We start from the raw sequence: 27,267 nt of genomic DNA, 5'->3' as shown, positions 1-27,267 counted from the left end.
AAAAGGGAAGTATTGAAAAGGAGCCTTAACCCCAAAATACTGGAGTCTCATTCTTAAAAGACTATATAAGGGATTTGGGGTTTTTACAACTCTTCCCACCTTCCCACCTTCCCACCCCCTTTCCTTCTCTCATCTTGGTGAAGGTTGTCATCGAAGCCTTTCAGCCAGTCATGTGGCATGATATGGCCTGTCAGCTGGCTGGACTCCACATAGTATAGAGTTGAGAATGTTCTGTTATGAATAAAACAAGGTTTTCTGAACTCAAGTGCAAACATGAAAAAATGCCAGAGGCTTTGAGTGATGGAGTCTATTAGAGGAGAATTACTGTCCAATTTTGGCCCAGACACTGTGTGAAGAAAAAAAAAATATTATTCCATATGTTTGATGTCCATATAATTACATACATTTAATCTATTTTGATAGGGATTCTTCCTTATACAAATAAAATACATATACATGTATGTGTGTATATGTATACATATTTATATTTTAATATAAATAATAATATGTATAATAATATACATACATAGATAACAAAAGTAAAATTGATTAATTTCAAGTTTAGCCCATTTATAGGCAACTAGGAGGCACAGTGGATAGAGCACTAGACTTGGGGTCAGAAAACCTGAGTTCAAATCCAGCCTCAGACATTCACTAGTTATGTGATACTGTATAAATTGTTTAACCTCTGTCTGCCTCAGTTTCCTCATCTATAAAATGGGGATAACAATAGTAACTTTCCCCTCCCCTTTCCATCCTGGGGGTAGTTGTAAGGATCAAATGAGATAGTATTTGTAAAGTGCTTTGCAAACCTTACACTATAAATGCTAGTTAGGTTAAAAAAAATTATGTGTAACTTTCATTTTCCTTTGTCTAATGTTGAACATCTTTTGTAGGTGCTTAATTAGCTTTATGCAGTATTAACAAACAAAATAAATAATTTTATTGTTCCATATTAACAAATAAAAAATAGGGGGCAGCTAGGTGGTACAGTGGATAAAGCACTGGTCTTGGATTCAGGAGGACCTGAATTCAAATCCAGCCTCAGACACTTGACACTGGGCAAGTCACTTAACCCTCATTGCCCTGAAAATAAATTAATAAATTAAATTTAAATTAAAAAAATTAATAAATGATTAATGTCATTATTAAGGATTAGTATTATTGGTTGGTATTATTAATTTTAATATCAATTCATTATTACTAGTATTAATAATAGCAAAATAAATGATTGGCGAGAAGAGGGTTGTGTCACTATTTAATATGTTCCTGCTTTGAATTTTCATGGGGGGGGGGGTTGGATTTTTTTTTTTTGGTGAGGCAATGAGGGTTAAGTGACTTGCCCAGGGTCACACAGCCAGTAAGTATCAAGTGTCTGAGGCTGGATTTGAACTCAGGTTCTCCTGAATCCTGGGCCAGTGTTTTGAATTTTCATTGTTAAGGACACTGTTTATTTAGGGAATAATTTACATTCCCTCTGTCTTAGAACCTGGGTTTTTAAAAGTTGGATCCTGTGTCAAAATGTATTTATTTCCTCCCTTTGCTCTTTTTTAGTGCATTTATGGCAGACCTGGTGGCCCAGTATTTACCAGAAGTTCTTCTGCAGCTGTTTTACATCATCACCAAAACCCAGAACTTTATGATGAGGTAAGGGATGTTCTTAAGATTGAAAAAAATGGGTTTCTCCAGTTTTAGGCCTTACTCTTCATTGCCCATTTGAAAAAAAGTGACCTCAAGGTGCCCCGACTGAATTAAATGCTTAAGTTTCCTAGCTTTGAATGTCAGTTATCTTCACCTGGGAACTTTGCTCATGTTGAAGTTAATTCTTATTTAGGAGGGGAAGATCCAAACTTATGCCTTAATCAGCTTTAGAGAGCTCCCATGGTGGGGTGGGGACTTCTCCAGCAAAGCAGGCCTGCCATTTTTAGTCTTTCCCCTGCATTGAAAGATTACGTGATCTGCCCAGTCATACACCTACTACATGTTAGAGGTGCTTGAGCCCAGGGCTTCCTGTCTCTGAGACCTATCTACTAGTCCGCACTGCTTTTCATTATTGTAACTAGAGGACCCTGAATTAAAAATGATTGGAGAACTTCTATTAAAAACCACCAAGTTCCCTTGCGCCATGCTTTGATGCATGAAGTGACTGTGACGTACACTGCTACTTTTTTCATTTAAAGATCAATCCATTCATCGATCAATCAACATTTATTAAGCACCTACTATGTGCCAGACACCGTGCAAATATCTTTTTAAGTTAAGGCTATTAATTAATTCCCTGCCTGCTTCTACTTTGGGGGTGAAGGAGTATTCATTTCTCCTCTGGGCCCAGTCCAAGGTCCTTGAATGAAACAAAGAACAAGTCTGTGTCTGCTTGGGGTGACATATTGGTTTTTTGTTTGTTTTTTGGAGGGTTTTTTGTTGTTGTTGTTTTGGTTTTGGGTTTAAGTGACTTGCCCAGGGTCACACAGCTAGTAAGTGCTAAGTGTCTGAGGCCGGATTTGAACTCAGGTCCTCCTGAATCCAGGGCCGGTGCTCTATCTACTGCACCACCTAGCTGCCCCTGGGGTGATATATTGTACCGCTGTTCCGGCCAGGGATTTCTGTCAGTTGTTTGGGGGGAATCAACAACACTGGTGTTCTCTTTCTTGCATTTTCAGATTAAAATAGAACTGCCCACACAGCTCCACGAAAAGCACCACTTGCTGTTCACGTACTACCACGTCAGCTGCGATAATTCTAGTAAAGGGAGCACGAAGAAGAGAGATGTTGTGGAAACACAAGGTTTGGCCAACCAGCTTCTCACTTGAGTCATTTTACGTTCACCTCTCAGATCATTTTGTTCTATTATTTGGAAACTGTTTTGTTGTTGATTTTTTTTAATTGGCATAATGTTTTTATATTCACAGTATGTGGAGGTGGCTTACCTAGTTTTTTTGTTAATGTTTTGCAAAATGTCGTTTTTAATTCTTAACCTAAAAGGGGGCAAAACACCTACTAAAATGCCTTTATAGGCCCATGTTCAGGAGTCTCTATGCATTCTGTTCTAATGTAGACATCTTTTCTGTTATAAAGGAAAGATTGACTCCTTGTTGCCAATAGAAATACTTTTTAAAAAAATTAAATTAAAAAAAAATTTTTAGAGGCAAGAGGCAGTTGGGGTTAAGTGACTTGCCCAGGGTCACACAGCTAGTAAGTGTCTGAGGTCAGATTCGAACTCAGGTCTTCCTAACTCCAAGACTGATGCTCTATCTGCTGGACCACCTAGTTGCCCCACCAATGGAAATTCTTTTTAAAAAAATTCCTTACTTTGGCATTCAAGGCCATTTCACTGTTTAATCTCACACTACTCCCTTATACATGCACTTTTCTCAGACTAAACTTCTTGCTTTCCCCTGTACTATTTCACCTCCCTGCCTTTGTCCAGATGTTCTTGTTATCTGGCATGCCTCTGACCTCTCTACATGCTGAAATCACACCTGTCTTTTAAGGTACAGCTTGGATGCTAACTCTTTTGTGAATATAGCCATCCTTAGTCTCCAGTCAGCAATGATTTCCCCTCCCTCCCCTACCCCCACCATCTGAGCTTGCCTAACATTTATTTATTTATACCCTGCTTACCTTGCATATTTATTATCTTTATCTATTATATGTTTATGTTCAATGCCCCCTCTAGATTGTGAGTTCCATGAGGGTAGAGACTTTGTCTTATTTAATCTGTGTAGCTCTCTCTCTCTTTTTTTTGGTGAGGCAATTGGGGTTAAGTGATTTGCCCAGGGTCACACAGCCAGTATTAAGTGTCTGAGGCCGGACTTGAACTCAGGTCCTCCTGAATCCAGGGCCAGTGCTTTATCCACTGTGCCACCTAGCTGCCCCTCTGTGTATCTCTCTTAATGCCTGGCACAGCCTGCATATAGTCATCACTTAACAACTCCAAAACACATTCATCATAGGCCAGTTAAGCCAAGCACTAGCGTTCTTTGCATAACAACTTTTCATTTGAAACTGACCTTTCCTCCTTTTCTTCCAGTTGGATATTCTTGGCTTCCACTCCTGAAAGACGGAAGGGTGGTAACCAGTGAGCAGCACATTCCTGTATCAGCTAATCTTCCATCTGGCTACCTTGGCTACCAAGAGCTTGGAATGGGCAAGGTATAAGATCCCAAGGGATTTTTCTTTTGTGTCCATGTTTCATCAGAGCATGTCAAAGACCACATGATGCTTTAGACAGGAGGGAGCAGCACTTCATTTTCAATTATTCATATTCCAGGAGGGTAGGAGAAGCAGACAACGCTGATAATGTTAATAGGATCTCTGGGGCCAGGCCAGCATCACTTTTGGGATGTTCCAGAGAAACCTTTGCAGTAAAACAGAGATATCTCACTCAATGTTTGTCCATTCATGGGTATGCAGTGGCCTCTCAGCAAAAGGGCCATGTCCAAAAACAGGGAAATATTTAGAACCATTCACGGTCATTAAGATTTTTGGCCTTGACTTCAGATAAGCAATATGAATTAACTTCTGTTCTATGTCTCTCTCCACTTTTCTTATTCAGCAGAGTTTAAATGTTTCATAAATCCTTTTAATAGTTTTGTTTTCCCTGTCCTTAAAGTCTCCATTTATATTGCTAATAGACCTCTGTGTACTATTTCAACTTTTGTCAAATAGTCCTTTGAGGTTTTGTTGTTGTTGTTATTGTTATTTTTTAATTTGCCCATAGCTAATTGGTATTCTCTAGTACCCCACAGTGTATCCCTAGGATGAAGGAAAATGATATTTTTTCAAGGAGGCAGCAGTGACAGGGCAAATAGAATGTTGAATTTAGAATTGGGAAGACCAGGATTTAGATCCTGCCTCAAACACTTTCTAATTATCTAATTGTGGACAAGATATTGAACTTCTATAAACCTTATTTTTCCTCTGTGTAACACCAGCTATACTACCTACCTCACCGTGTTATTCTCAGATTCAGCGGAGACAATATATGGAAATATAGTTACTCTATAAATATCAATTATTATTGTTGAGGTAATATGTGTAAAGTGCTTTCAAACATAGTCACTATATAAATGTCAGCTATTCGTGTTATTATTATAGTTTATAAAGAAATTTAAATTACAGATGTTAAATTAATTTGTAGATATTAATGACTTATATGTAGAGCCAGACATACCTACTTCCCAAATATTCACTCTTCTTCACGTTGCTAAATTATGATTAAGTTACAAATAGGGTAGGGATTACATTCTCAACCCAGCATTAAAATGACATTGTCATGGATAGAGCACCAGCCCTGGAGTCAGGAGTACCTGAGTTCAAATCCAGCCTCAGACACTTAACACTTACTAGCTGTGTGACCCTGGGCAAGGCACTTAACCTCAACTGCCTCACTTAAAAAAAAAATAACATTGTCAACTAACAGGCCGAAATGCAAGAGAGATTTGGAAAAAAATGGAACTAGTATCATCCTCAAAGTCAGGCTTAAGTTTTGTTTTCATTCCCACTCTGCTAATGCCTAGTTTGTTATTCTGAGTGAGTCACTGACTTTCTTCAAGCCTCTTCAGATGTAAAATTCTATTTTTCATGATTCCCTCTTCCTGAGAGCCAACCTACCCCTAACTCCCTACCGCAAATGGTGTTTTAACATAAATATAAATAAATAAACATAAATAAACTGAGTTGTATTGATATTTTATGTTTTCCATGTCCATTTAGCATCACGGGCCGGAAATTAAATGGGTGGATGGAGGCAAGCCACTGTTGAGAGTTTCAACACATCTAGTTTCTACTGTGTATACTCAGGTAAGTGATATTCTGGTAAAATGAATAGAAGTCCTGTGTAGCTGAAGTCATGTGTTCTTCTGGAAGATAAAATCCCACTTTTTACTCTACTTTATAAACATTCTGTATTAAACTTATGTTTATTTGTTCTTTTATTAGAACTAAGTAAAAAAATGTACACTACTGGTTTTAAATCATTAGCTATGCAGAGGTGTGGATAGAAATAAAATGTGCAGATATCTTAGAGCAATTTAATGTGCTTGGTGGTGGTTCTCATTTATCATTTTCACAGTGTCACAAAGCATTATTGATCATGTATGCTTTTAAGAATGGAAATGCTTTTCTTCCTAAAAATGAAAACAAAATGTAGTTGCTTTTCTCTTAGCAGTTCGCTTTTCTAAGTAAAAGTAAAACAGTTGGGCTCTTTAACTAAACATTCTGATTTGTTTCTGTAAGTTTCATTACCTTGATGGATTTTTTTTTCTTTCTCTCTCCTAGGATCAGCACTTACATAATTTTTTTCAGTACTGCCAGAAAACAGAATCTGGAGCTCAGGCCTTAGGGAATGATCTTGTAAAATATCTTAAGGTATCAAATGACTTTCTCTTTAGAAAATGTATTTTTAAAATAAGTTTGGTATTGGGTGGGTTCTTGTCTGTGTGTGAAATGGTACTCTTTCATTGTAGAACTCAGTATGGGTTCTTTTTAAGAGAAGAGAAACTGACTTGAAGGTCTTTGTATGTTATAAAAGTGATTCACATTTATTATACTGTATTTTTAAGAATAATGATGTTGGGGGCAGCTGGGTGGCACAGTGAATGGAGCACTAGCCCTGGATTCAGGAGGACCTGAGTTCAAATACAACCTCAGATACTTGTTATTACTAGCTGTGTGACCTTGGGCAAGTCACTTAACCCCAACTGCCCCCCCAAAACCAAAAAAAGAATAATGATGTTGGGAGTGAGAGGTGCTACTCCTGACTTCATCCCCTTTCCATCTCTAACATCTTCCATACCTTTCATGCACATCCTTCTCCTTTTTCATAAAACCATCCTTCTTTAAGTGAGCCTTACTTCAGTCAGTCAATATTTATTGAATGCCCATTCTGTTTTGAGGTCTATCTTAGGTATGATGAGAAACAGAGCATCATTCCTGCCTTTGAGAAGCTAATCATTTAATAGAGAAAGGATAAGTACTGGTAGAAATGTGAGCCAAAACACAAAGTTAACCATCCTGAAGGATGTCTTCTGGTTTCATCATCAAATGAAATATGATGACTAGATGGATCACTATTCTGACCTAGTAAAATGTTTCATATTTTCTTATTTTCATACATACTTCCCACTTTCAATAAAAATTCATATCCTTATATAGATTTTAATTTGATATTTCATCTAGTCTGTTTTCCTGTAATTCCACCCAATAGAAAGATGACCAATCACAGTCATTGGAGGGGTGAGAGCCAGGTAAAATTAGTCTAGGAAGGCTCAGTCCATGAAGTGAATCTTGAGTTGTGTTTGGAAAGAGGGAAGTTTTACATGATTTGTTGGGCAGGAGTTGAGGGGGCCCAGCGTGTAGTTTGCAAGGAACAGTGAAGTGATTTGCTTGGCTTGGCCAGAAGACAATAAATTGGGTTTTCTCAGATTCATGCCTTGCCAATAATATCTCCTTTGCTTTTCCATATAGAACTGCTTTATTTTTATTATATTTTTCGTGTTAGCAATTTGAAAAAAAAATTCTTTCTAAAAGCATATTTTAATTCTAGCTTTAGTGTTTCTTCTGTTTCTTTTGTTTCTATAAATGCTTTTATAGCCTCTTGTGATTTTTTTTTTACCAGCGTTAATTCTTGCTCAAATTCTTTAAACACATCATTTTTCCATCTGAGGACTTCTTTTTATCCATCTACATTGCCTTTGGTATTTTACTTGTTTTGTTTGCTATTGTGGGATTTTAAAAAATCATATTGTCTTTTTTGTTTTGCATGGTTTCATTTTCTTTGTAATTGATTTTTTGTGCTGTATATTTTAAGCTATTTTTCTTTCTTTTTTTGAGGGAAATGTGAAGAACTTGGCTCTCCAAACCTCTCCCTGGGTCATTTTGTATAAAGAGCATTTAGACTTTAGATTCATCTTTTATTCTTTCTCAGAGGAAATCTCTCCTTCATTTTTATTTGTAAGGGTACCAATAGAAATAAGCTTTGATGGAATAGTTGATTCTAGGTGCATACCCCAAAGAAGTAAAAAAAAAGAAATAAAAGTCTAAGATAATGGTGTCCAACTCAAATAGAAGTAGATCTTTGACAGCATATTGACTTAGAAAACCACAAGTTAACATTATCTATGTTGTATTTTTATTTATTTTTGTTAACTCTTTCCCAGTTACATTTTAGTCTGGTTTGGCCACCATTAGGGATTTTGGGGGTAACCCAAAGGCAGTTACTCTGCTGTAGTAAATACCAAAATAGTCATTTCAGTACATTTTTGTGGGATCAAAAAAAATGGAAATAAACTGGGTAACCCTTTACTTGGGAAATGGTTGGTTAAACAATAGTATGTAAATATTAGTATGCAATAAAAAAATGACAAATGTGAGAAATTCAGAGAAATATCATCATCATAATAGTAATAGTAATAACATAATATAATAATAGCTAAAATTTATTTATTTACTACGTGCCAGATACTGTGCTAAGTGCTTTTCAATTAGGATCTCATTTGATCCTCACAACAACTCTATGAGGTGAGTGCAATTATTATCCCCATTTGACAGATGAGCAAATTGAAGCAAACAGAATTAGAAGAGTCATATAAGCCAGGACTACAATGGAAAGAACCTTAATACTCCTGGAGAACAGATAATGAAAAATACCTCCCTCCTCTTGTTAGAGAGGTGGGGAACTACAAGGGAAGATTGTTGTGTACATTGTCATGTTTTTCTTAGATAAAAGGGAGGGTTCAGTCCTAGATGGTAGAGGTGTAGCCAAAAATTCCTCTAATATAATGGTAGGTTGAGTGCTGGGCTTAGAGTCAGGAACACCGGAGTTCAAATTTGGCCCAGATACTTACTGACTATGTGACTTTGTACATATCGCTTAACTGCTGTCTGCTTCAGTTTCCTCGCCTGTAAAATGAGATGATAATAATAGCACTTATCTCCCAGGGCTATTGTGATGACAAAATGAGATAATATCTGTAAAGCTCTTTATAAACCATAAACCTGGCTATTACCATTATTATAATACAATAACAAAAGACACTAATACATTTTATTATTAAATAGTAATAGCTACCATGTCCCTCCCTATCTGTAGAGTCTTCATGCAATGGAGGGTCATGTCATGATAGCTTTCTTGCCCACCATCCTCAATCAGCTTTTCCGAGTTCTCACCAGGACGACCCAAGAGGAAGTAGCAGTCAATGTGACGAGGTAAGAAAAAAACACCATATCTTTGAGCATGTTAGTCAATGGAGCTTAGTCGTACATTTCCTCATCTAGGAGTTCCCTCTCCCAATGAAAGCACATACCTGTTCTCTATCCCTCTCCCTTTCATATCTACAACTGTAGTTTTTTTCTATCCATTTCTTGTTTTTATATGGTGTTGGTGGCGTCATTACTTTCATCTTGTTTTGCCTCTGGACCTGTGATTTCATCCGCTTATTGAACTCCCAGTATGGATACTCCTTACACCCAAACACATGAGGAATTCTTGTGCAGCTTAAAATCCAAGAGAGTTACCTGGGACATTGAGCAATCAAATGACTTAACCACAGTCTGTGTTGAAAGAGTATAGACTAAAGGCAGGGCTTCTTAATGGTCGGTTTACTCCATGCTTCCTGTCCTAAACATCATTTTACTCAGCAGATTTGTTAACAACAGCTATGGTTAGAACTGAAACTGGAATGGTTTCTTTTTAACATTAATGGTCATTGATTTATTTGCCTCTTTGATGTTAGGGTCATTATCCATGTGGTTGCCCAGTGCCATGAAGAAGGATTGGAGAGTCACTTGAGGTCCTATGTAAAGGTATGTTGGTGCCCTCCCCCAGCAGAAAAAAAATTTCCTATGGGTTTGCATTGTAGATATTGTGTATTTATTTATTTAAGTACATGTTGTTTCCCTGGTAGAATATAAATTTGTTGACGGCAGGGACTATTTGGCTTTTGCGAAATGGTTCCTTGTATACAGTAGGTGCTTTAAAAATGTTCATTCAGTAAATGAATGAATACATGAACAGATATCCTGGAATATTCTTCTGAAGTTGGTCTCATCAAAAACTATTTAAAACTGTGTTTCTTTAAGATTTGCACTAAAGACCTCTTCAATGTCCAATGTATTTTTAAAAATACTCTTTCTCTAATACTTAAATGTCAATGTTAGAGAATTGAACTCTGAGTGAAGATGGAAGGATATTTTTTCAGTTTTCTTATTTTTCTTGCTTTTTTCCCCAACACAGCTAATCTGGAAATATATTTTGCATGACTTCACATGTATGAGTATCATATTGCTTGCCTTCTCAATGGGTGGGAGAAGGGTTAGAGAGAGGGAGAGCATTTGGAACTGAAAATAAAATGAATGTTAAAAAAAATTTTTAATAAATGTCAGTGTCTGTTAATGCCTATATTAGAACTGGGGAACCCTCTTTGAATCTTCAAGCTTTTTGGTTTGAGTTGTTTTCGGGTTTTTTAGTGCCAATAATAAGATATTTTTTCACACAGAATGTAGCAAACATAATCATCAGAAGAAGTTCTTCAATTAAGAAAGGATATAGAAAATTTCACAAATGGTATATTTTTAAAAGAGACTTAAATATATTCTGAATACATTTTCTTTTTTTTTCTGAATACGTTTTCAACTAATAAGGATATAAATCACCAAACTGTCCTGTGGGACGTCAGTTGACATCACTGTCAGAGCTGTAATAAAGCGAGAAGATCAACTCGGCATAAAGTTTCTTACATTTTTATTTTCACATTTACCCAGAATTATCCCAGGGCCTTTTGCTGCTTTGCACAGAGTAGGCACTTAATAAATGTTTGTTGACTTGTGACTTGAATTTCACTCTTCTGGCCAGCTAAATTCTAGCTTGATGGCTTGTTTGCCCAATTCCCATCACGTCCCTCCTTTTCCTCTGTTTGTTTCAGTTCTTTGGGGCAGATCTTTTCCTCTGAAACTTTTAACCACTATATCAACCTCACCTTGAGACTATAACCAGGTGGTTTACGGCCTATTAAAATCTCATTTTACCCTCTTTCTTTCCCCCAAGTATGCTTATAAAGCTGAGCCATTCGTTGCTTCGGAATATAAGACTGTGCATGAAGAACTGGCCAAGTCCATGACCACAATCCTAAAACCTTCTGCTGACTTCCTTACCAGCAATAAACTCCTCAAGGTAGGTAGGAAGACTTGAGTCAGTGGTTTATATTACTTAGGTTCTGTGAGAATTCAGGAGTAAAGAAAAATAAATAAATAAGTCATGGAAATAAAAACCCTAAGATGTCCATAAAACACTAAAAAACAAAACAAAACAAAAAAGCATTGCTTGGCAGCACTAAAACTGAATCGATGTGAGTCCAAGGCCATGGAGTAATCCAGGAGCTAAGCTCAACCAACCCAAATGGGGTCACGGGACTCCTCCACCGCATGTATCTAAGCAAGATCCTGAATCTAGAGCTGTGTGAGGTGACGGTATCGTGTGACTGTACTCAGAGGTCTCATTCTCCACCATCCTTGAGAAACTGTATTTAGATGCAAAATGACCCGACAACATCACGGAGCAGAGATTTTTGTACAAGATGTTGCTCTTGTTAGTTTTTCATATGACTCACTGTTTCTTTCTTTTCAGTATTCGTGGTTTTTCTTTGAAGTTTTGATAAAATCCATGGCTCAGCATCTGATAGAAAACTCAAAAGTCAAGGTATGTTATCTGTTCTCTAGGAGCCCATGGCTAGGGAACGCCTCTGACTTGTATATACATACACATATGAGATATATACATATATGTGTAGCAAGATATATACATACATATATACCCACATGTATGTATATATACATGTATATCAGGATGACTGGAGATGGCCCTGCATGTTTAAGACAATTGGGGTTAAGTGACTTGCCCAGGGTCACATAGCTAGTAAGTGTCTGAGGTGAGATTTATGTGCCAGTTCCTTTTCAGTACCAAGGAGATCAGTGACTGTTACTGATATGGAACATCTGGGAAGGGATTCATAGACAGGGGGCTATCTGAGTTAGATGTGAAAGAATGGCTTGGATTTCAGCAGATCAGGAGTATAGCATAGGGAAGCACACAAGGCAGTTAGGTGGCACATTGCATAGAGTGCTAGACTTGAAATCATGAAGACCTCAGTTCAAATGTAGCTGTAGACTTATTAGTTTTATGACCCTGGGTAAGTCACTTAACTGCTACCTGCCTCAGTTTCCTCACCTGTAACATGGGAATGATAGTAGCACCTACCTCCTGGGGTTATTGTGAGGATAAAGAGCATTTGCAAAGTGCTTTGCAAACCACAAAGTGCTATATAAATGATAGATAAATGTTAGGATGGGGCATAGACAGAGCCCAGCTTGGCTGGAGAGTTAGAGGGGAGTAGTGTGAGAAGAGGCTGTGTATGATATTGTGAAAACCTTCGAGTGCCAGGCTAAGCAGTGCAAACTTTATTCCACAGGCTGTGTGAAACCATTCAGAGGTTTTGAGCAGACTGTATTGATCAGATCTGTGTTTAAGGAAGTGGCAGTGAAGTATACTAGATTGAAAAGGTCAATCAACAAGCATTTATTAAACACTTACTATGTGCCTAGCGTTTTTCTAACTACTAAGGATACAAAAAAGGCAAAAACAGTCCCTGCCCTCAAGAGGCATACATTCTAATAGAAAAGAAAAATATTCAAATAGCTGACTACCCTCAAAGATAACATGGGGGGGGCAGCTAGGTGGCACAGTAGATAAAGCACCAGCCCTGGATTCAGGAGGACCTGAGTTCAAATCCGGCCTCAGACACTTGACACTTACTAGCTGTGTGACCCTGGGCAAGTCACTTAACCCTCATTGCCCCCACCAAAAAAAAAAAATGGTAAGTGAAGACACTAGTAAATGAAGAGGCAAGGACATATGCCCTGCCCAAGGACAGGTTTGAGCCAAGTCTTAGAGGAAAGCAGGGGAACTAAAAGGACACAGCTAAGGATTTGGAATCAGACGACCAGAATTTGAGTCCCAACTCTGGCATTTTGGGAAAGCTGCTTGCTTCCTCATTTTCTTCATCTGGGAAAAAAAAAAAAAAAGAAAGAGGGAAGCAGACAAATCGACTGATAAGGTTCTTTACATGTCAAAATCTATGATCTTATAAAGGCTAGATTGGAGGAGTTATCTCATTTGACTCTCTCAGCACCCCTCCAAGGGATATGTGTATGTAGGAAAGGTAGTATTTTTCCTACTTTACAAATAAAGGAACTGAGATTCAGAAAGATTGAAGTGACTCACTGGGGGCTAGAATCCAGATAACATTCCGGGGTTTTTTTCTCATTCTACCATGTTGTATCTAATGATCAGGCGGACTAAAATAGGACTTTCATTTAGAAAACATGTTAACTTCTCATGGACAGAATTAAAAACCAGTAAAGTTCATATCTCCTGAGCAATATATTGTTGGAAAATTATTATTTTTGGTCAAGAGCTGTGACTTCACCAATTGCAGGTAGCACCTCATGTGGACTCCCCCTTTGCTAATGCAGATCATGAATTCATCCACAATTTCCAGTCTAGGGTAGCCAGATGTAAAGTGACTTGCCCAGGTTCACACAGCTAGTAAATGTCAAGGGTCTGAGGTTGAATTTGAACTCAGGTCCTCCTGAATCCAGGGCCAGTGCTGTATCGACTATGCCACCTAGCTGCCCCTTGACTTGCTCTTGAATTGGATTTAAGTGAGGCAGATTTGCACAGTCATCAGCCTTCCCACCCCCTCCCACCCCTCCAGCCCCACCCCCTCCCCCTGTAAAAGTCATTGAAGTCCAGTGGCAAGACATAAGTCGAGATGGCTAGTGATGGCCTTTAGGTAGCCTGGTGAGCCCCTCTTCTAGGGGTTTACCATACCGGTGACAAACTTAGTTTGGACACTTGACTGACTTTGCTCATTGAAGCTCAGAACTCCTGAACTCAAGCAATCCACAGGCCTCAGAATTCTCAGTAGCAGGGCCTGCACACATGTGCCACCATGCCCAGCAGAGAGTGATGTTTTTATGAAAAGAGTTCTTTAGGTTGTTTATGGTTGTGGCTTTTGATGCTATGTTGAAAAGCATTTTGTGTTCATTTTTGTAACAGTTCTATGAAGAAAGTCAAAGGACTTGCTTACAAAACATATCTAAGCAGCCTAAGCTCAGCAAGAACTGCTTTGAATGAATTGAATGTTAAGTACCTGGTGAAACATGTGTGTATCCCTTGGGAGTTTTTAAAAAGATTCTGGGAAGGAATAGCTTTGTGAGACAGAAACTGACTGCAAAGAGGGTTGGGGGTGCTGATATATCATCTGAAGAACACTTTTCGAGAATCATATTTACATGGTGACTAATTTGTTGAAAGTAATTTCCCTGTTTAAGAATCATCAGTGTTGGGGCAGCTAAGTGGCACAGTGGATAAAGCACTGGCCCTGGATTCAGGAGGACCTGAGTTCAAATCCAGTCTCAGACACTTAACATTTACTAGTTGTGTGACCCTGGACAAGTCACTTAACCCTAATTGCCTTACCAAAATAAATAAATGAATGAATGAATGAATAAAGAAAGAAAGAATCATCAGTGGCCCTTTTGCCTCTAAAAATAAAATGAAAACTCCTCAACTTGCCATTTAAAGCCTTCTACAATTTGGCGTAAGCATATTATTCCAGGCTTATAGTACATTACTTCATGTTGTAAACTCCATGTTCCAGACAGAGTGACCCACTTTTTGTTTCTTCCTTTTAAAAAACTAATTATTTTGGAGTTGAATTTTTCTTTTTTTTATTCTGAACATAATAACTATCAACAAACATTTCAATATACAAAAGAGAAAATTGGTAGGGTAAGAAACTGGAAGCAAGCAAAGCAATTACATGATGCCTGGCAGCATGCATGGGTTTTGATAAAACATCATAAGTGGCTTAGATAATTACAAGACCAATATTTTATAACTTTCATACATTAAATTTGATTTTTTAACCAGAACTGTGATTAATGAATAAAAGGAGCTGTCAGTGAGGTATTTCCTTTACCAATGCATATTGATATCTTCTTATCATCTGATAGTCTTACAGTCTTTTAAAACTTACTTTATTATTTTAAAGTTTTAATAAGTTTTATCTTAATTTTATGAATAATTTTAGAATTATTTGGAATAATTTAAAAATAATTTAAAATTACAATTCATTAATCATTTTAATTAATTTTTATTTGGACTTAACCAAAACCAAATAAAATGAGCATTTTCTTAGAATTGGCTTGAAGTGCTGAGAAGTAAATTGTTTTATTGCTAGTAATGAGGAGGGCCTGAACCCAGTTCTTCCTGATTCTGAAGCCAGCTCTATCTATTTTACAATCCTGAATCAATTAGTTTACTTTGGAAATATTTGCTTAGAAAAGTATTCCTGATTGGGGAAAAAAAAAAACCAACTCTAAAAACATTGGAGTATATGATCAATTTGCAGATTGCTGCATTTGAGTATTTAATTATAAATCTTTAATTTTTTTTCTTAATTTTAAGCTTTGAAGTACTAGAAACCCATCTCTGTACCTTATGTGTAACATAGTGACTTAGGTTTTAAAAAATGTTTTTTCTACTGCTTTGGAAATAATATTTAGGAAATCATTCAAATTAAAATCATTAGAATTTTGTATTTTTTAAAGGATTTTTCACACAGAATCTGCAGTAATTTTTTTTTTTGGTTCCCAGATTTTCAACTTCAAATAATAAGTATTTTTGTTAAATTTATTTTTTAGTTGTTGCGAAACCAGAGATTCCCGGCCTCCTATCATCATGCAGTTGAAACAGTTGTTAATATGCTGATGCCACACATCACTCAGAAATTCAGAGACAATCCCGAGGCCTCAAAAAATGCCAACCACAGCCTTGCAGTTTTTATAAAGGTGAGTATACCTCAATAGGAATGGTTGAGTAGAGGGGCAGCTAGGTGGCGCAATGGATAGAACACCAGCCCTGGATTAAGGAGGACCTGAGTTCAAATTCGGTCTCAGATACTTGACACTTACTAGCTGTGTGACCCTGGGCAAGTCACTTAACCCTTTTTGCCCCACAAAAAGACCAAAAAAGCAAAAAACAAAACAAAACAAAAGGAATGGTTGAGTTGAGTCAGCAAGCATTTGAGTGCTTGCTTTGTGCCAGACACCATGCTAAGCACCTGTGATACAAATATAAGAAAAAATAAAGACCTCCCCTACCTTCAAGAGGCCTACATTCTAATAGGGGAAGACAACACATACAAAAAAGGGAGCTGACAGGTGAGAGTCAGGAGCAGAGTCGGGAAAAGAAGGAAGGATAAATGGGCCCAGGCCATTTCTCAAAATGGAGATTCTGGAAGGAATACACCAATGGGTAGACAAGGCTCAGGAGTGGAGAGATGTTGTAGGATGATAAAGCTTAAGAAGACAGCTCAGGCTTGGTGGCAAAGTCAGGAGAGGAGAAGCAGAGCTGGGAGAGACATTGTGTGTCCGTGTGTCCATGTGTATGTGTGTGTGTGTATCTGAAGGACCATCTCCTTTTTTCCCCCTTATAACTTACTGAGTAGCAGATTCCTTGAGCATATAGGTGAACATTTGATAACATTCAGTATGCCTAGATTTAATTCTAATTAAATGCTATGTTGTTAATGCTTTAAAAAACAACTGGAAAAGCTGTTCTTCAGAAAAAAATTTTACTTTTTCCCCCCCTTGCTACAGAGATGTTTCACCTTTATGGACAGAGGCTTTGTTTTCAAACAGATCAACAACTATATCAGCTGTTTTGCACCTGGAGATCCAAAGGTAGCCTCTGTTCTTTGTCTTCTTTGGATATTTTCTTTTCTCCTGTCATATTCACATCTAGACATTCTTTCATTTCTCTCATTCACATCAGAATTTTTTAATGAGATTGAACTCACCAGTGTTAGATATACTTTTGCTATGCCTAGACCCAAGAGGGCACGAAAAAAAAGTGGAGGGAGGTAAAAGAAAGTATGACTTTTTCTCCCTATCATTTAGGATGGTAGAATCACAGATTTACAGCTGGGAAGAATATTTGAGGTTATCCAGGCCAACTCCCCAAAGTCAGACAAGTACGTTACTGCCCACTGTGCCATACCTTGCAATATCCCTCCACCATACTACAAAACCAGAAGTATATATTTTACTTAGCATGTAGGACCTTACAGATTCCAAATATTGGGATTATGCATATCACTCCCCACAGACCTAAAAAGCAGTAATGGTGGGTGAGGGTTCAAGTGCTTTGATTTTCAAAACAATTTTCTCCAGTGATTCTTGGGCTTGTAAAGTGTAGTAAACATGTTTTCAAGGGAGTCAAAGAGTTGAAGACCGAGAGTACCTGGTTTCAGTAAGTATTCTTATTTAAAATGGTAAGCAAACCGTCCAATGAATTACTAAACCTCATTATTTACAGCTAAACCATTTTTCCTGCAGACGCTTTTTGAATTCAAGTTTGAATTTCTCCGTGTAGTGTGCAACCATGAACACTATATCCCTTTGAATTTGCCAATGCCGTTTGGAAAAGGCAGGATTCAGAGATATCAAGGTAATTCATTCCTCAGCTGTACTAATGTTAAGTAAAGAAATAGACATTTATTTAAGATGGGGGGGATTCAAATGTACAATTAAGATATCTTGAACTTTGAAAGCTGAGCTTTTTAAAAATTAAAAAAAAATTTTTTTTGAAAACTGAGCTTAGATAGCTTATGAGGACATCTCCCCCCACCCTGAACCCCATTAAACTGCAAGGGAATTGCATCTATAGAAAATCACCGAATTTTAAAATATTTTAGGTTAATGCTTAATCAATGATATCAACAGCTTTTCAAACAATAAAATAAACTTGTGGCAGAATGTAACTATTTTCCTTTGTAAATTTTCTTTGCTTGAATAACCAAAATCCATTTTACTTATGGGAGCTTGTTTTTTGTTTGTTCCACTTTATTTCCTTTTTTTTTTATGACTTAGCTTTTCTTTCACCAACTGTGGAGTCGCATGACACTCCTCTAGGTAGGTGTGAGGTGTGATGTTTGCTCTTTCTTGCATTTCCCTCCCCTAAAAAGAATGCAAGTGCTTCTAGTTCCCTTTGCTGTTCGTTTAGATCTTTCCTGAGCTCTCTTAGCAGTTTCAAAACTAGTGACAAACTAGTTAATGTGCGTTTTATGTTAGCCCAGGAATCCATGAAGAAATGTCAAGACTCTTTTCCTAAAAAAGTGTGTTAGGAACACTAGGACATCTGACCCCTGCATTAGCTTTTTACATCCTCACAGCTCTTGTTCACATAGTGATGACATCAACCATAAACACAAATAATGTGTCTCATTCACATTCCCTTTTTTTGCTTGTATGTTGTGTTTTGATATAAATGTCCAGCATTATCCTTGAGTTTGAAAGGAGTGTCTTCTTCAATTTTGGCTTCTCTTTTGTATGGTGCCTTAAATATATACGATTTTGTTTAATGAACAATTGAACAAAAGTTCATGAACAATTCATTCTTGTCCACACGAGTGAATCAGATTAATCAAACTTGACATAATGTGCCAGCCAAAACTATTTATTGTGTTTAGCATTCTACCAGTACTGATCTATGGAAGGATATTTATTATCTGTTAATGAAGGAGAGAAGCAGATGGATAACATAAAATTAGAACTCCAAAATCATTTCATTTGGGAATACATATATGAACAATCAGATGTGTTCATTCTAATACAAATACAGATGCTCTTAACAAAGAGAAATTCATCCAACACTTTGGCTGACCCAGTCTATTGGCTCTGTGAGAGTTGGCGCTATGTGTTAAGACTGTCACCCCCAACGTCTTACATAGTGCACGGTATATAATAGATGCTTAATGATTGAAATATCCCTTTACTATACTATTGCAAATGGTAGACACTTAATGATTTGACTTGACTCAAATTGAGGAATAGTGGCCCTAAGGAAAACATTTTATTGCTGTTCAGTTATGTCCAACTCATTGTGAGCTCATATGAGATTTTCTTAGCAAAGATACTGAAGTGGTCTTCCATTTCCCTGTTCAGCGGATTAAGGCAAACAGCGGTTACAAATGACTTAACCAGGGTCTAATAAGTGTCTGAGGTTGGATTTGAACTCATACCTTTCCAACTCCAGATACTGTACTCTTTCCACTGTACCACCTAGCTGCCTTGTGGAAAACATACTCAGGGATAATTAAGATTTGTCTATATGAGGTACAGATACAAAGTGTGGAAGCAGCCTTTGCTTCCCAAAAAATTGACAATTTCGGAGCAGTCAGTGATTTATTAAGTTCCTACTATGAGTCAGGCACTTGTGCGTGCACTGGGGATACAGAAAGAGGCAAAAGATAGTCCCTGACCTCAAGGAGCTCACAGTAAGTAAACAAATATGTACAAACAAGCTACATAAAAGATAAACAGGAAATAATCAAAAGAGGGAAAGCCCTATGAGGGGAAAGGCTTTCTTTTTCTTCTTTTTTTTGGGGGGGGGCGAGATAATTGGGGTTAAGTGACTTGCCCAGGGTCACACAGCTAGTAAGTGTCTAGCGTCTAAGACTGGATTTGAATTCAGGCCCTCCTGAACCCAGGAACAGTGCTTTATCTACTGTACAACCTAGCTGCCCCCTAGAGAAAGACTTTCTGTAGAAGATGGGTTTCTAGTTGAAACTTGAAAGGAAGGAAGCCAGAGAAGCCAGTAATCACAAATAAAGAGAAGGGAATTCTAGGCATTGGGGGACAGCCAGGGAAAGTGCCCAGAGCCAAGAGATAAAGTGTCTTGTAATAGTAAATGGTGACATAGGCAGCTCTAGCCCAATAATTAAGTATCCTTTTACATCTGGGCCATTTCTGTTTACAACAGAAGGGAGGGAAGGGTTCTTATTCTCATTCTTTTTTTTTTTTTTAATATAGTGAGGCAATTGGGGTTAAGTGACTTGCCCAGGGTCACACAGCTAGTAAGTGTTAAGTGTCTGAGGCTGGATTTGAACTCAGGTACTCCTGACTCCAGGGTCGGTGCTCTATTCACTGCGCCACCTAGCTGCCCCCTTATTCTCATTCTTAAGAAAGTATTGATTTATTGTCCATAGCATTCATCTAATCCACCCCTGGAGCTTCTGTATCTGAGAGCAAGCTCTCAAAGCACTGTTTTCCCTCCTTGGTGTGAAACAGTATCAACAAGTGTGTACTCTCCCTATTTCTCTCTTTCCTACTTTCCCCATTCTTTTTTCTCTTCCTTTTTTAGGTCTCTCCTCTTCTGCCTCTCTGTTTCTTAACTTCTCTCCCTCTCTCCCTATCTCTTTCTAAACATTTGCTCTGACATATGAGGATTATTTAAGACACTAGAACCCTACTTATTATAATAACTACAGAGATATTTCAGCCAGATCTATATACACTAAAAATTGATGTTTTCATTGAATAGATCTCTATATAAAAACAAAATTTTTCAGTCATATGAATTAACATTTCAGTGATACTTTTAAAATTTTATCAATCTTTAGATGTATAAAGCATAGTAAAGTAGAATAATGTGGAATCATGAATGAGAACCCTCTTTTAATACTTTTCCAATATATTATTATTATTGTCTAGTAAAATAATTCAGCTGTTAAATCCTGGCTAATAGATTTTGAGAAAATACCTGGACCATCTTATCAACAATTCTATCCCAACGCTTCTTTTCTGATCATTTTCTCCCACGTACCATTGCACAAGAGCCTAAGATCAAGTGATAACTTTTAGCTATGCTCCTCTCCACAATGTCTCCACATTGACATATCCTATGTAAAGCTGAAGTATTTTCCTTTGAAAGATTAAGTGAATCTAATCTCTGACCTATGGTTTGGAGATTCAGGCTTGATATTCACTAAACTATAAAAGTATTCACTCCGTAAAGATGAACATTTTCTGTTCTACATGATTTAGCTAGAGAGGGTCATAAGCTTTAAGTCAGTCCCCACAAGTAGATCTAGGGCAGCTAGGTGGTGCAGTGGATGGAATCAGGAAGACTCATCTTCCTGAGTTCAAATCTGGCCTTAGGCCTTTACCAGCTGTGTGACCCAGGGCAAGGCACTTAACCCTGTTTGCCTCAGTTTCCTTATCTGTAAAAGGAGCTGGAGAAAGAAATGATAAGCCACTCCAGTATATTTGGCAAGAAAACCTCAAATAGGGTCACAGAGATTGGATAAAACTGAATAACTCAACAACAATAATATAAGTAGACTTAAATTTGTACAGTGGGTAATTAAAATCACTGTCTCCATTATTTCTCACAAAAAGGTTATGATGGGGCTAATAACATTACTTTCCCCCCCCCCCAAATAGATGATGTGGTTGCTTCTCTGTTTTTCTCATAGAATAAGCTTTCAGTTAATATTTGTTGTTAAGCTTGCTGACAGTTTGTTAGTTTGCTTTGTTGTGTGCTGTTCATCTTAGTTTTAGCTTCTGTTGATCTTGTTTGCTCTTAGAGAAGCATAAATATTGATTAGATGATGAGTGCATTGCTGTCACTGTATGATTAATAAAGTAACTTCCAATTTACATAGATCATTAGGTAAGCGCCGATTCCTATCCCCTGTTCACATTTCCCTTTGGAACTTAATGGAGAGCACATTGTGCTAATAATGAGTAAAACAGGAAAAGAATAAATGTGGTTGTTAGAAGCAGGTGGATATACCAGAATAAGACTTTTTTTTCCCTAACCACCACACATTAAATCAGTTTTCTTAATTACATGCATATTAACTACAGATGGCTTCTATCCCTCCATTGAATAGAACTTTGGCAAAACATTTTAATTTTTATTTCATTGTAATAAAATTTCACTTTCATGCTCTCTGTACTGTAGGGTGTTCTAAAAATCAGTATAGACAATGACTCATTAACTTAGTAATTAAGTTAGAAGCAGTTTGTTACAAAGCCAAATCAAGGATCTGTATTTAAATGAGTTCTTCATTCCTAAAAGTTAAGCAAACATGAAAGAAAATTGGTTTCTTTATTAGAGCAGTTTTCTGCTCAATTAACCCATAAAAATTTGAAGCTAAATCTAACAATTTAACCTATTTTGGCATGAAAACAGTTGCAATAAGTAAAAGGGGAGTATGTTTGTTTTTTTGTTTTTTGTTTTTTGATTATTAAAATCATATTGCTTGTGCCCTAATTAAGTTGATGTTCATTCTTATTTTAGATCTTCAGCTTGACTACTCATTAACAGATGAGTTCTGCAAGTACCATTTCCTAGTGGGCCTACTGCTAAGGGAGGTGGGAAATGCCCTACAAGAATTCAGGGATGTCCGGCAGATTGCAATTAGTGTGCTGAAGAATCTGTTGATAAAGCATTCTTTTGATGACAGATATGCTTCAAGGGTAAGTTTTCTGCAGCAGAAGATAAAGGATTATAAGAAGTGATTTTTTTTCAGGTTTTTAAAAGATTTTAGCCAATTATAGTAAATAGAATGTTCTCCCTCCTTCTCTGGACTTCCTGGAACCCACAGTTCCCTTCAAGGTTCAACTCCAATGACACCTATTGATAGGATTCTCTTCCTGATTCTCCCATTTGATAATACAGTTATTCCTTCCACATCATGACTTTCCCCATCATGGTGGTTTCAATATATCACAGGTCGTCATAAGAAATTAAATAGGAATTTGGGGAGTTTTGTGGAAGCCACAAATGACATGAGAAGGCCAGCAGACAACAAATAAAATGTTTAGAGACTCAGAAATACATAAAACATATGTATAGTAGTGTGTGACCAAATTTTACAAACACCCAATAAAAAAAATTCAGACTTCTTCTCTGGTATCAAGGGAGAGCCAAAAAAAAAAATTTAAGCAGATTTTCCAGATTGCGAGGGTTCTGTGCTCCTAACTCCTGGAATTTGGAAGTGATCATTGTACCTCTCTCCCCCCATCACTGTGTCTTTATTGTTCATTTATCCTGTAAACATATTGTATTTATCTGTAAACATATTGTATTCTCAAATCCCTTGAGGGGAAAGACTATTTGTATCCCCAGTGCCTAGCACCTGCTTGGTACATAGTAGGTGCTTAATAAGCACCTATTGATTGATTGCTTGATAAATATTGTGCCAGTAGAGCATTAAATGAACCTTTTTGTCTAATAATTTTCTCTGTTAAGTCACAGAGCAGGCCAAACTCACGGCCCAAACCAGAGTAAAATTCAATTGGGAAATGTTTAATAAAAGACATTTTTTTAAAAAATGACAACTAAGGTAGTGTTAATTTGTGAATTTCTAAATCAATAAGTAGTCCACAAGGTTCTCTTTCTATTTGAGTTTGACACCGCTGTAGATGAAGGCTTCTATTGAAAAAATCATCCTTCTTTTAAGTTCTCATAGTGATGTGGGAAGTGATCCTCAACTGTTTGTGTCTTATTTCAGAGCCATCAAGCAAGGATCGCTACTTTATATCTACCTCTGTTTGGCCTACTAATAGAAAATGTCCAGCGAATCAATGTGAAAGATGTGTCACCCTTCCCGGTTAACCCAAGCACTGTAAGTTAGCTTTTTGGCTGGTTTGTTGTTTTAGTGCTTCAGTAAGGTCTTGGTAGACTGCGATGCATGGAGAATGAGATGTTCTGGTTAAACAGATTTTATAATTACTAGAATTGTCAGGTCCAGCCCTTACATTTTCCCTCATTCTATAACTAGAGTGTAGTAGTGGTGAGATTTTACATTTTTGATGTACTTCTAATTTGCCAAAGTCATGTCACCTTTGTATCACTTGACTATTAGAGGTATTAATTTTTAAAAAATTACAAAATGCACTTAAACATATTTTACATAGCTTATATATTAGACATTCGGTTCTATTTATTGAGTAATCAAAGGCTTTAATGTGCTCCCAGCAACCCCAGTAGGATCAAGTCATAAAGGTCCCAGAGACCCTCACCCTTAGAACAAGAATAGCTTAGAGATGTTGACCTAAATGATAAGGTAGAGGACAAGTTGGGATTGATTCTAGTTCATAATCCAGGCTTTGCTACTTACCACTTACTATATTTGTTGTTGTTCATTTGTTTCAGTCATGTCCAACTCTTTGTGATCCCTTTTGGGATTTTCTTGGCAAAGACACTGGGGTGATTAACCATTTCCTTCTTCAGCTCATTTTACAGATAAGGAAACTCAGGCAAATAGGATTAAATGATTTACCCAGGGTCACCCAGCTAGTAAGTGTCTGAGGCCAGATTTGAACTCAGGAAGATGAGGCCAGAGTTCTATCACTGACCCTTGTTATACTATATAAGCCACTTAACATCTCAGAACCTGTTTCCTAAAAAACAATGGGAGGAAAAAAAAAAAACCTTAAAAAAAAAAGGGGGGGGCAGCTAGGTGGCACAGTGGATGGCGCACCAGCCCTGGAGTCAGGAGTACCTGAGTTCAAATCTGGCCTCAGACACTTAACACTTACTAGCTGTGTGACCCTGGGCAAGTCACTTAACCCCAATTGCCTCACTAAAAAAAAAACAAAACTTAAAAAAAAACAAAACAAAAAAACAATGGGAGGGGCAGCTAGGTGGCACAGTGGATGGTGCACCAGCCCTGGAGTCAGGAGTACCTGAGTTCAAATCCGGCCTCAGACACTTAACACTTAACTAGCTGTGGCTAGTCACTTAACCTCAAGTGCCTCACTAAAAAAACCAAAAAAACAAAAACAAAACAAAACAATGGGAAAAACACTTGGTTTCACATAGCTCATGAAGCTGTGAATGTCCTGTTTGTAAACTATGTGTAGTAACTACTATAACTTAAAATGCACTAAGACTTTTGGGACATCCTGTATAGCTGAATTAAACCCTGTCTATGTGAGAAGTGGCATTAGAGGGAAGTATGTAGTGATATGGATTTGGAGTTAAGAGACTTGGGTTTGAATGTTCACTCTGCTACTTACTTCCTGTGTGACCTTGGGTGTTAACCTTTCGGGAACATTGTTCAGCTCTGAGATGAGGTGATTAGATCAATGGTTCTCAAACTCTTTGGTCTCTTTTTTAAAAACAATTTTATTTTATTCTGAACTTAAGAAATAAAATAAGCATTTTCATAACAGCAGAAGAGGAAGAAGATGATTGTGCATGAAACTGAAAATCTTTTATGTGCAACTTGCTATTCTCTTAAATATATAGTAAAGTTATCATATAACTTTTTTTCCTTTAAACTCTTAGACATTATTGAGGACCCCTCTCCCCAAAGAGCTTCTGTTTATGCATTCTGTATTGTATTAGAAATTAAAATATCTTCCTGTTATTATTATTAAAATACTTTTGACCCCCCAAACCCCAATGGGTCTCAGGGACCCCCAAAGTCTGTGCCAGACTTTGAGAACTGCTGAACTAGATAATCCTGTAGGTCCCTTCTAGGCCTCTAATCTTATTATATCCTGTATCTGCACATATTCTCCTCCTGCCCAGCAAAGCCAGAACGTTTTCTTAGACATCGAATGTCTCTTTTGTCATTGTTGGTTCTGTAAAACCTTTGCTTTCCCTTCACTATTTCAGCCTCCTTTTATCTATAATGTGATTCATTCTTCTCTATACCTCTTAAAACATTTATATATTTTAGCCCCTTTCCATGCTCAGGGCTCTTCATTCCCAAGATTGCGATGATTTATATTTCTTCTTTTTCTTTCTCCTTCCTTCAATAAACGTTGGCTTTTGGAGTGGGTCTCTAACTTGTATTGTGATTCCCTTTGGCATTGTAGCTCACCCTTTCTTTTTTTCCTTCCACCTTCAGTAACCGACCTCAGAAGTCTTTTACTCAGGCAGATTCAGAAGTCAAGTGCCAGCATATCTCCCTTTACCCCTTTCCTCCCTCCTCCTCTCTTCAGTTGACACTGCCTTACCTTCCAAGGGATTTGCCATTCTCTTTATCCTCTAATTTCTTCCACCTGGTCCTCTCTCTCTGCCCTCACCTCTGTCTCTTGGAATCCTTACTCCCATTCAGAATTGAGCTCAAATGCTTTCTCTCCTCTACCAGACCTTTCTACAGTCTTTGCTTTGTATGCACAATACATCCCATAAGTCTTAGTGTGGTTTCAATGTACACGAAGACTTTTTGGAATACAGTGTTTTGTAGTTCTTTACATAAAAGTGTGTCTTCCTCTCAATAGAATGAGACTCCAGGAGGGCAGAGACTTTAAATTTTTCTCCCTTTGTATCTCCAGTGCCTTTTCTTCATAAATGTTTCCTGAATTGAATGACCTCTCTCCTTGCTCCTGGTTCTATTTCCTGAAGTCCCTTAAAGATCTTTTTAATGTCTTCATTCTTATTTCTATTTTATGAGTAAAAAGAGTAATTCATCGTTCAGTTGTTTTTCAGTTGTGTCTGACTCTTCATGACCTGATTTGGGGTTTTTTTGGCAAAGACACTGGAGTGGTTTGATATTTCTTTCTCCAGCTCATTTTACAGATGAGGAAACTAAGGCAAATGGGGTTAAGTGACTAGCCCAGGATCACACAGTTAGTGTCTGAGGCCAGATTTGAACTCGGGAAAATGAGTTTTCTTGATTCCAGGCCTGACACTCTATCCACTCTGCCACCTAGCTGCCCCCAAATAGTAATAAAGTAATAATCGCCAACATTAATGTAGTACTTCAAGGTTTGCAAAATCCTTTCCAAGTATTATCAATTTGATGCTTACAATAACCCAGTGAGAGTGGATAAAGCACTGTCCCTGGATTCAGGAGGACCTGAGTTCAAACACGGCCTCAGACACTTGACACTTACTAGCTGTGTGACCCTGGGCAAGTCACTTAACTCTCATTGCCCCCCCAAAAAAGAAAAGAAAAGAAATATTTACTAGAAATGCTCAGTAGCTCCTGGGCAAGTCACTTAACCCTGTTCGCTTGAATCTCCTCATCTGTAAAATGAGCTGCAGAAGGAAATGGCAAACCACTCCAGGATCTTTGCCAAGAAAATCCCAAATGGGGTCACGAAGAGTCAGATGTGACTGAAACAACTGAACAACAAAAAATGTTTTGGTTTTCTTGGGCAATAGGCAGCCCCACAGGGATCTTTACGTACAGTTTAGCGGCCCCCATTGGACTAGATGATTTCTAGGGTCCTTTCCAGTTCTAAAATTCCATGAGTCACCAAAAACCTTTAATGAATGGATGAGTCTGTATTTGAACTGGGCTCCCCGGAATGTTGGGCTAACACTCCTTCTGATATGTCCTACTCCCTCATGAATTGAGGGTTTGGATTAGTTGCATTTGGATTAATGGAGGTTTT

At 37.5% G+C, this 27,267-nt stretch overlaps 1 protein-coding gene across 30 annotated transcripts in view; it reads left to right on the top strand.

Moving 5' to 3' along the window:
- DOCK9 (dedicator of cytokinesis 9) overlaps positions 1 to 27,267 on the top strand; it is a 366,360-nt gene that overhangs the window by 254,168 nt on the left and 84,925 nt on the right. For 17 of the 30 annotated variants that reach the window (XM_043997744.1, XM_043997733.1, XM_043997738.1 and 14 more), the window contains exons 19-32: positions 1,555 to 1,647; positions 2,661 to 2,784; positions 4,031 to 4,152; positions 5,716 to 5,802; positions 6,280 to 6,369; positions 9,092 to 9,207; positions 9,735 to 9,804; positions 11,045 to 11,170; positions 11,624 to 11,695; positions 15,763 to 15,909; positions 16,720 to 16,803; positions 17,458 to 17,569; positions 22,208 to 22,386; positions 23,424 to 23,537. In XM_043997744.1, the coding sequence (XP_043853679.1) occupies positions 1,555 to 1,647; positions 2,661 to 2,784; positions 4,031 to 4,152; positions 5,716 to 5,802; positions 6,280 to 6,369; positions 9,092 to 9,207; positions 9,735 to 9,804; positions 11,045 to 11,170; positions 11,624 to 11,695; positions 15,763 to 15,909; positions 16,720 to 16,803; positions 17,458 to 17,569; positions 22,208 to 22,386; positions 23,424 to 23,537 (1,536 nt within the window). Of the gene's footprint in view, positions 1 to 1,554; positions 1,648 to 2,660; positions 2,785 to 4,030; positions 4,153 to 5,715; positions 5,803 to 6,279; positions 6,370 to 9,091; positions 9,208 to 9,734; positions 9,805 to 11,044; positions 11,171 to 11,623; positions 11,696 to 15,762; positions 15,910 to 16,719; positions 16,804 to 17,457; positions 17,570 to 17,991; positions 18,034 to 22,207; positions 22,387 to 23,423; positions 23,538 to 27,267 lie in introns of all 30 variants that reach the window. The other 13 variants (XM_043997718.1, XM_043997721.1, XM_043997719.1 and 10 more) reach the window with 1 other exon arrangement.

The sequence above is a fragment of the Dromiciops gliroides genome, chromosome 3 (assembly GCF_019393635.1).
Source record: "Dromiciops gliroides isolate mDroGli1 chromosome 3, mDroGli1.pri, whole genome shotgun sequence".
NCBI lineage: Eukaryota > Metazoa > Chordata > Mammalia > Microbiotheria > Microbiotheriidae > Dromiciops > Dromiciops gliroides.
Note: the sequence above shows the minus strand (reverse complement) of the source record. Positions and strands in the feature narration are given on the sequence as shown.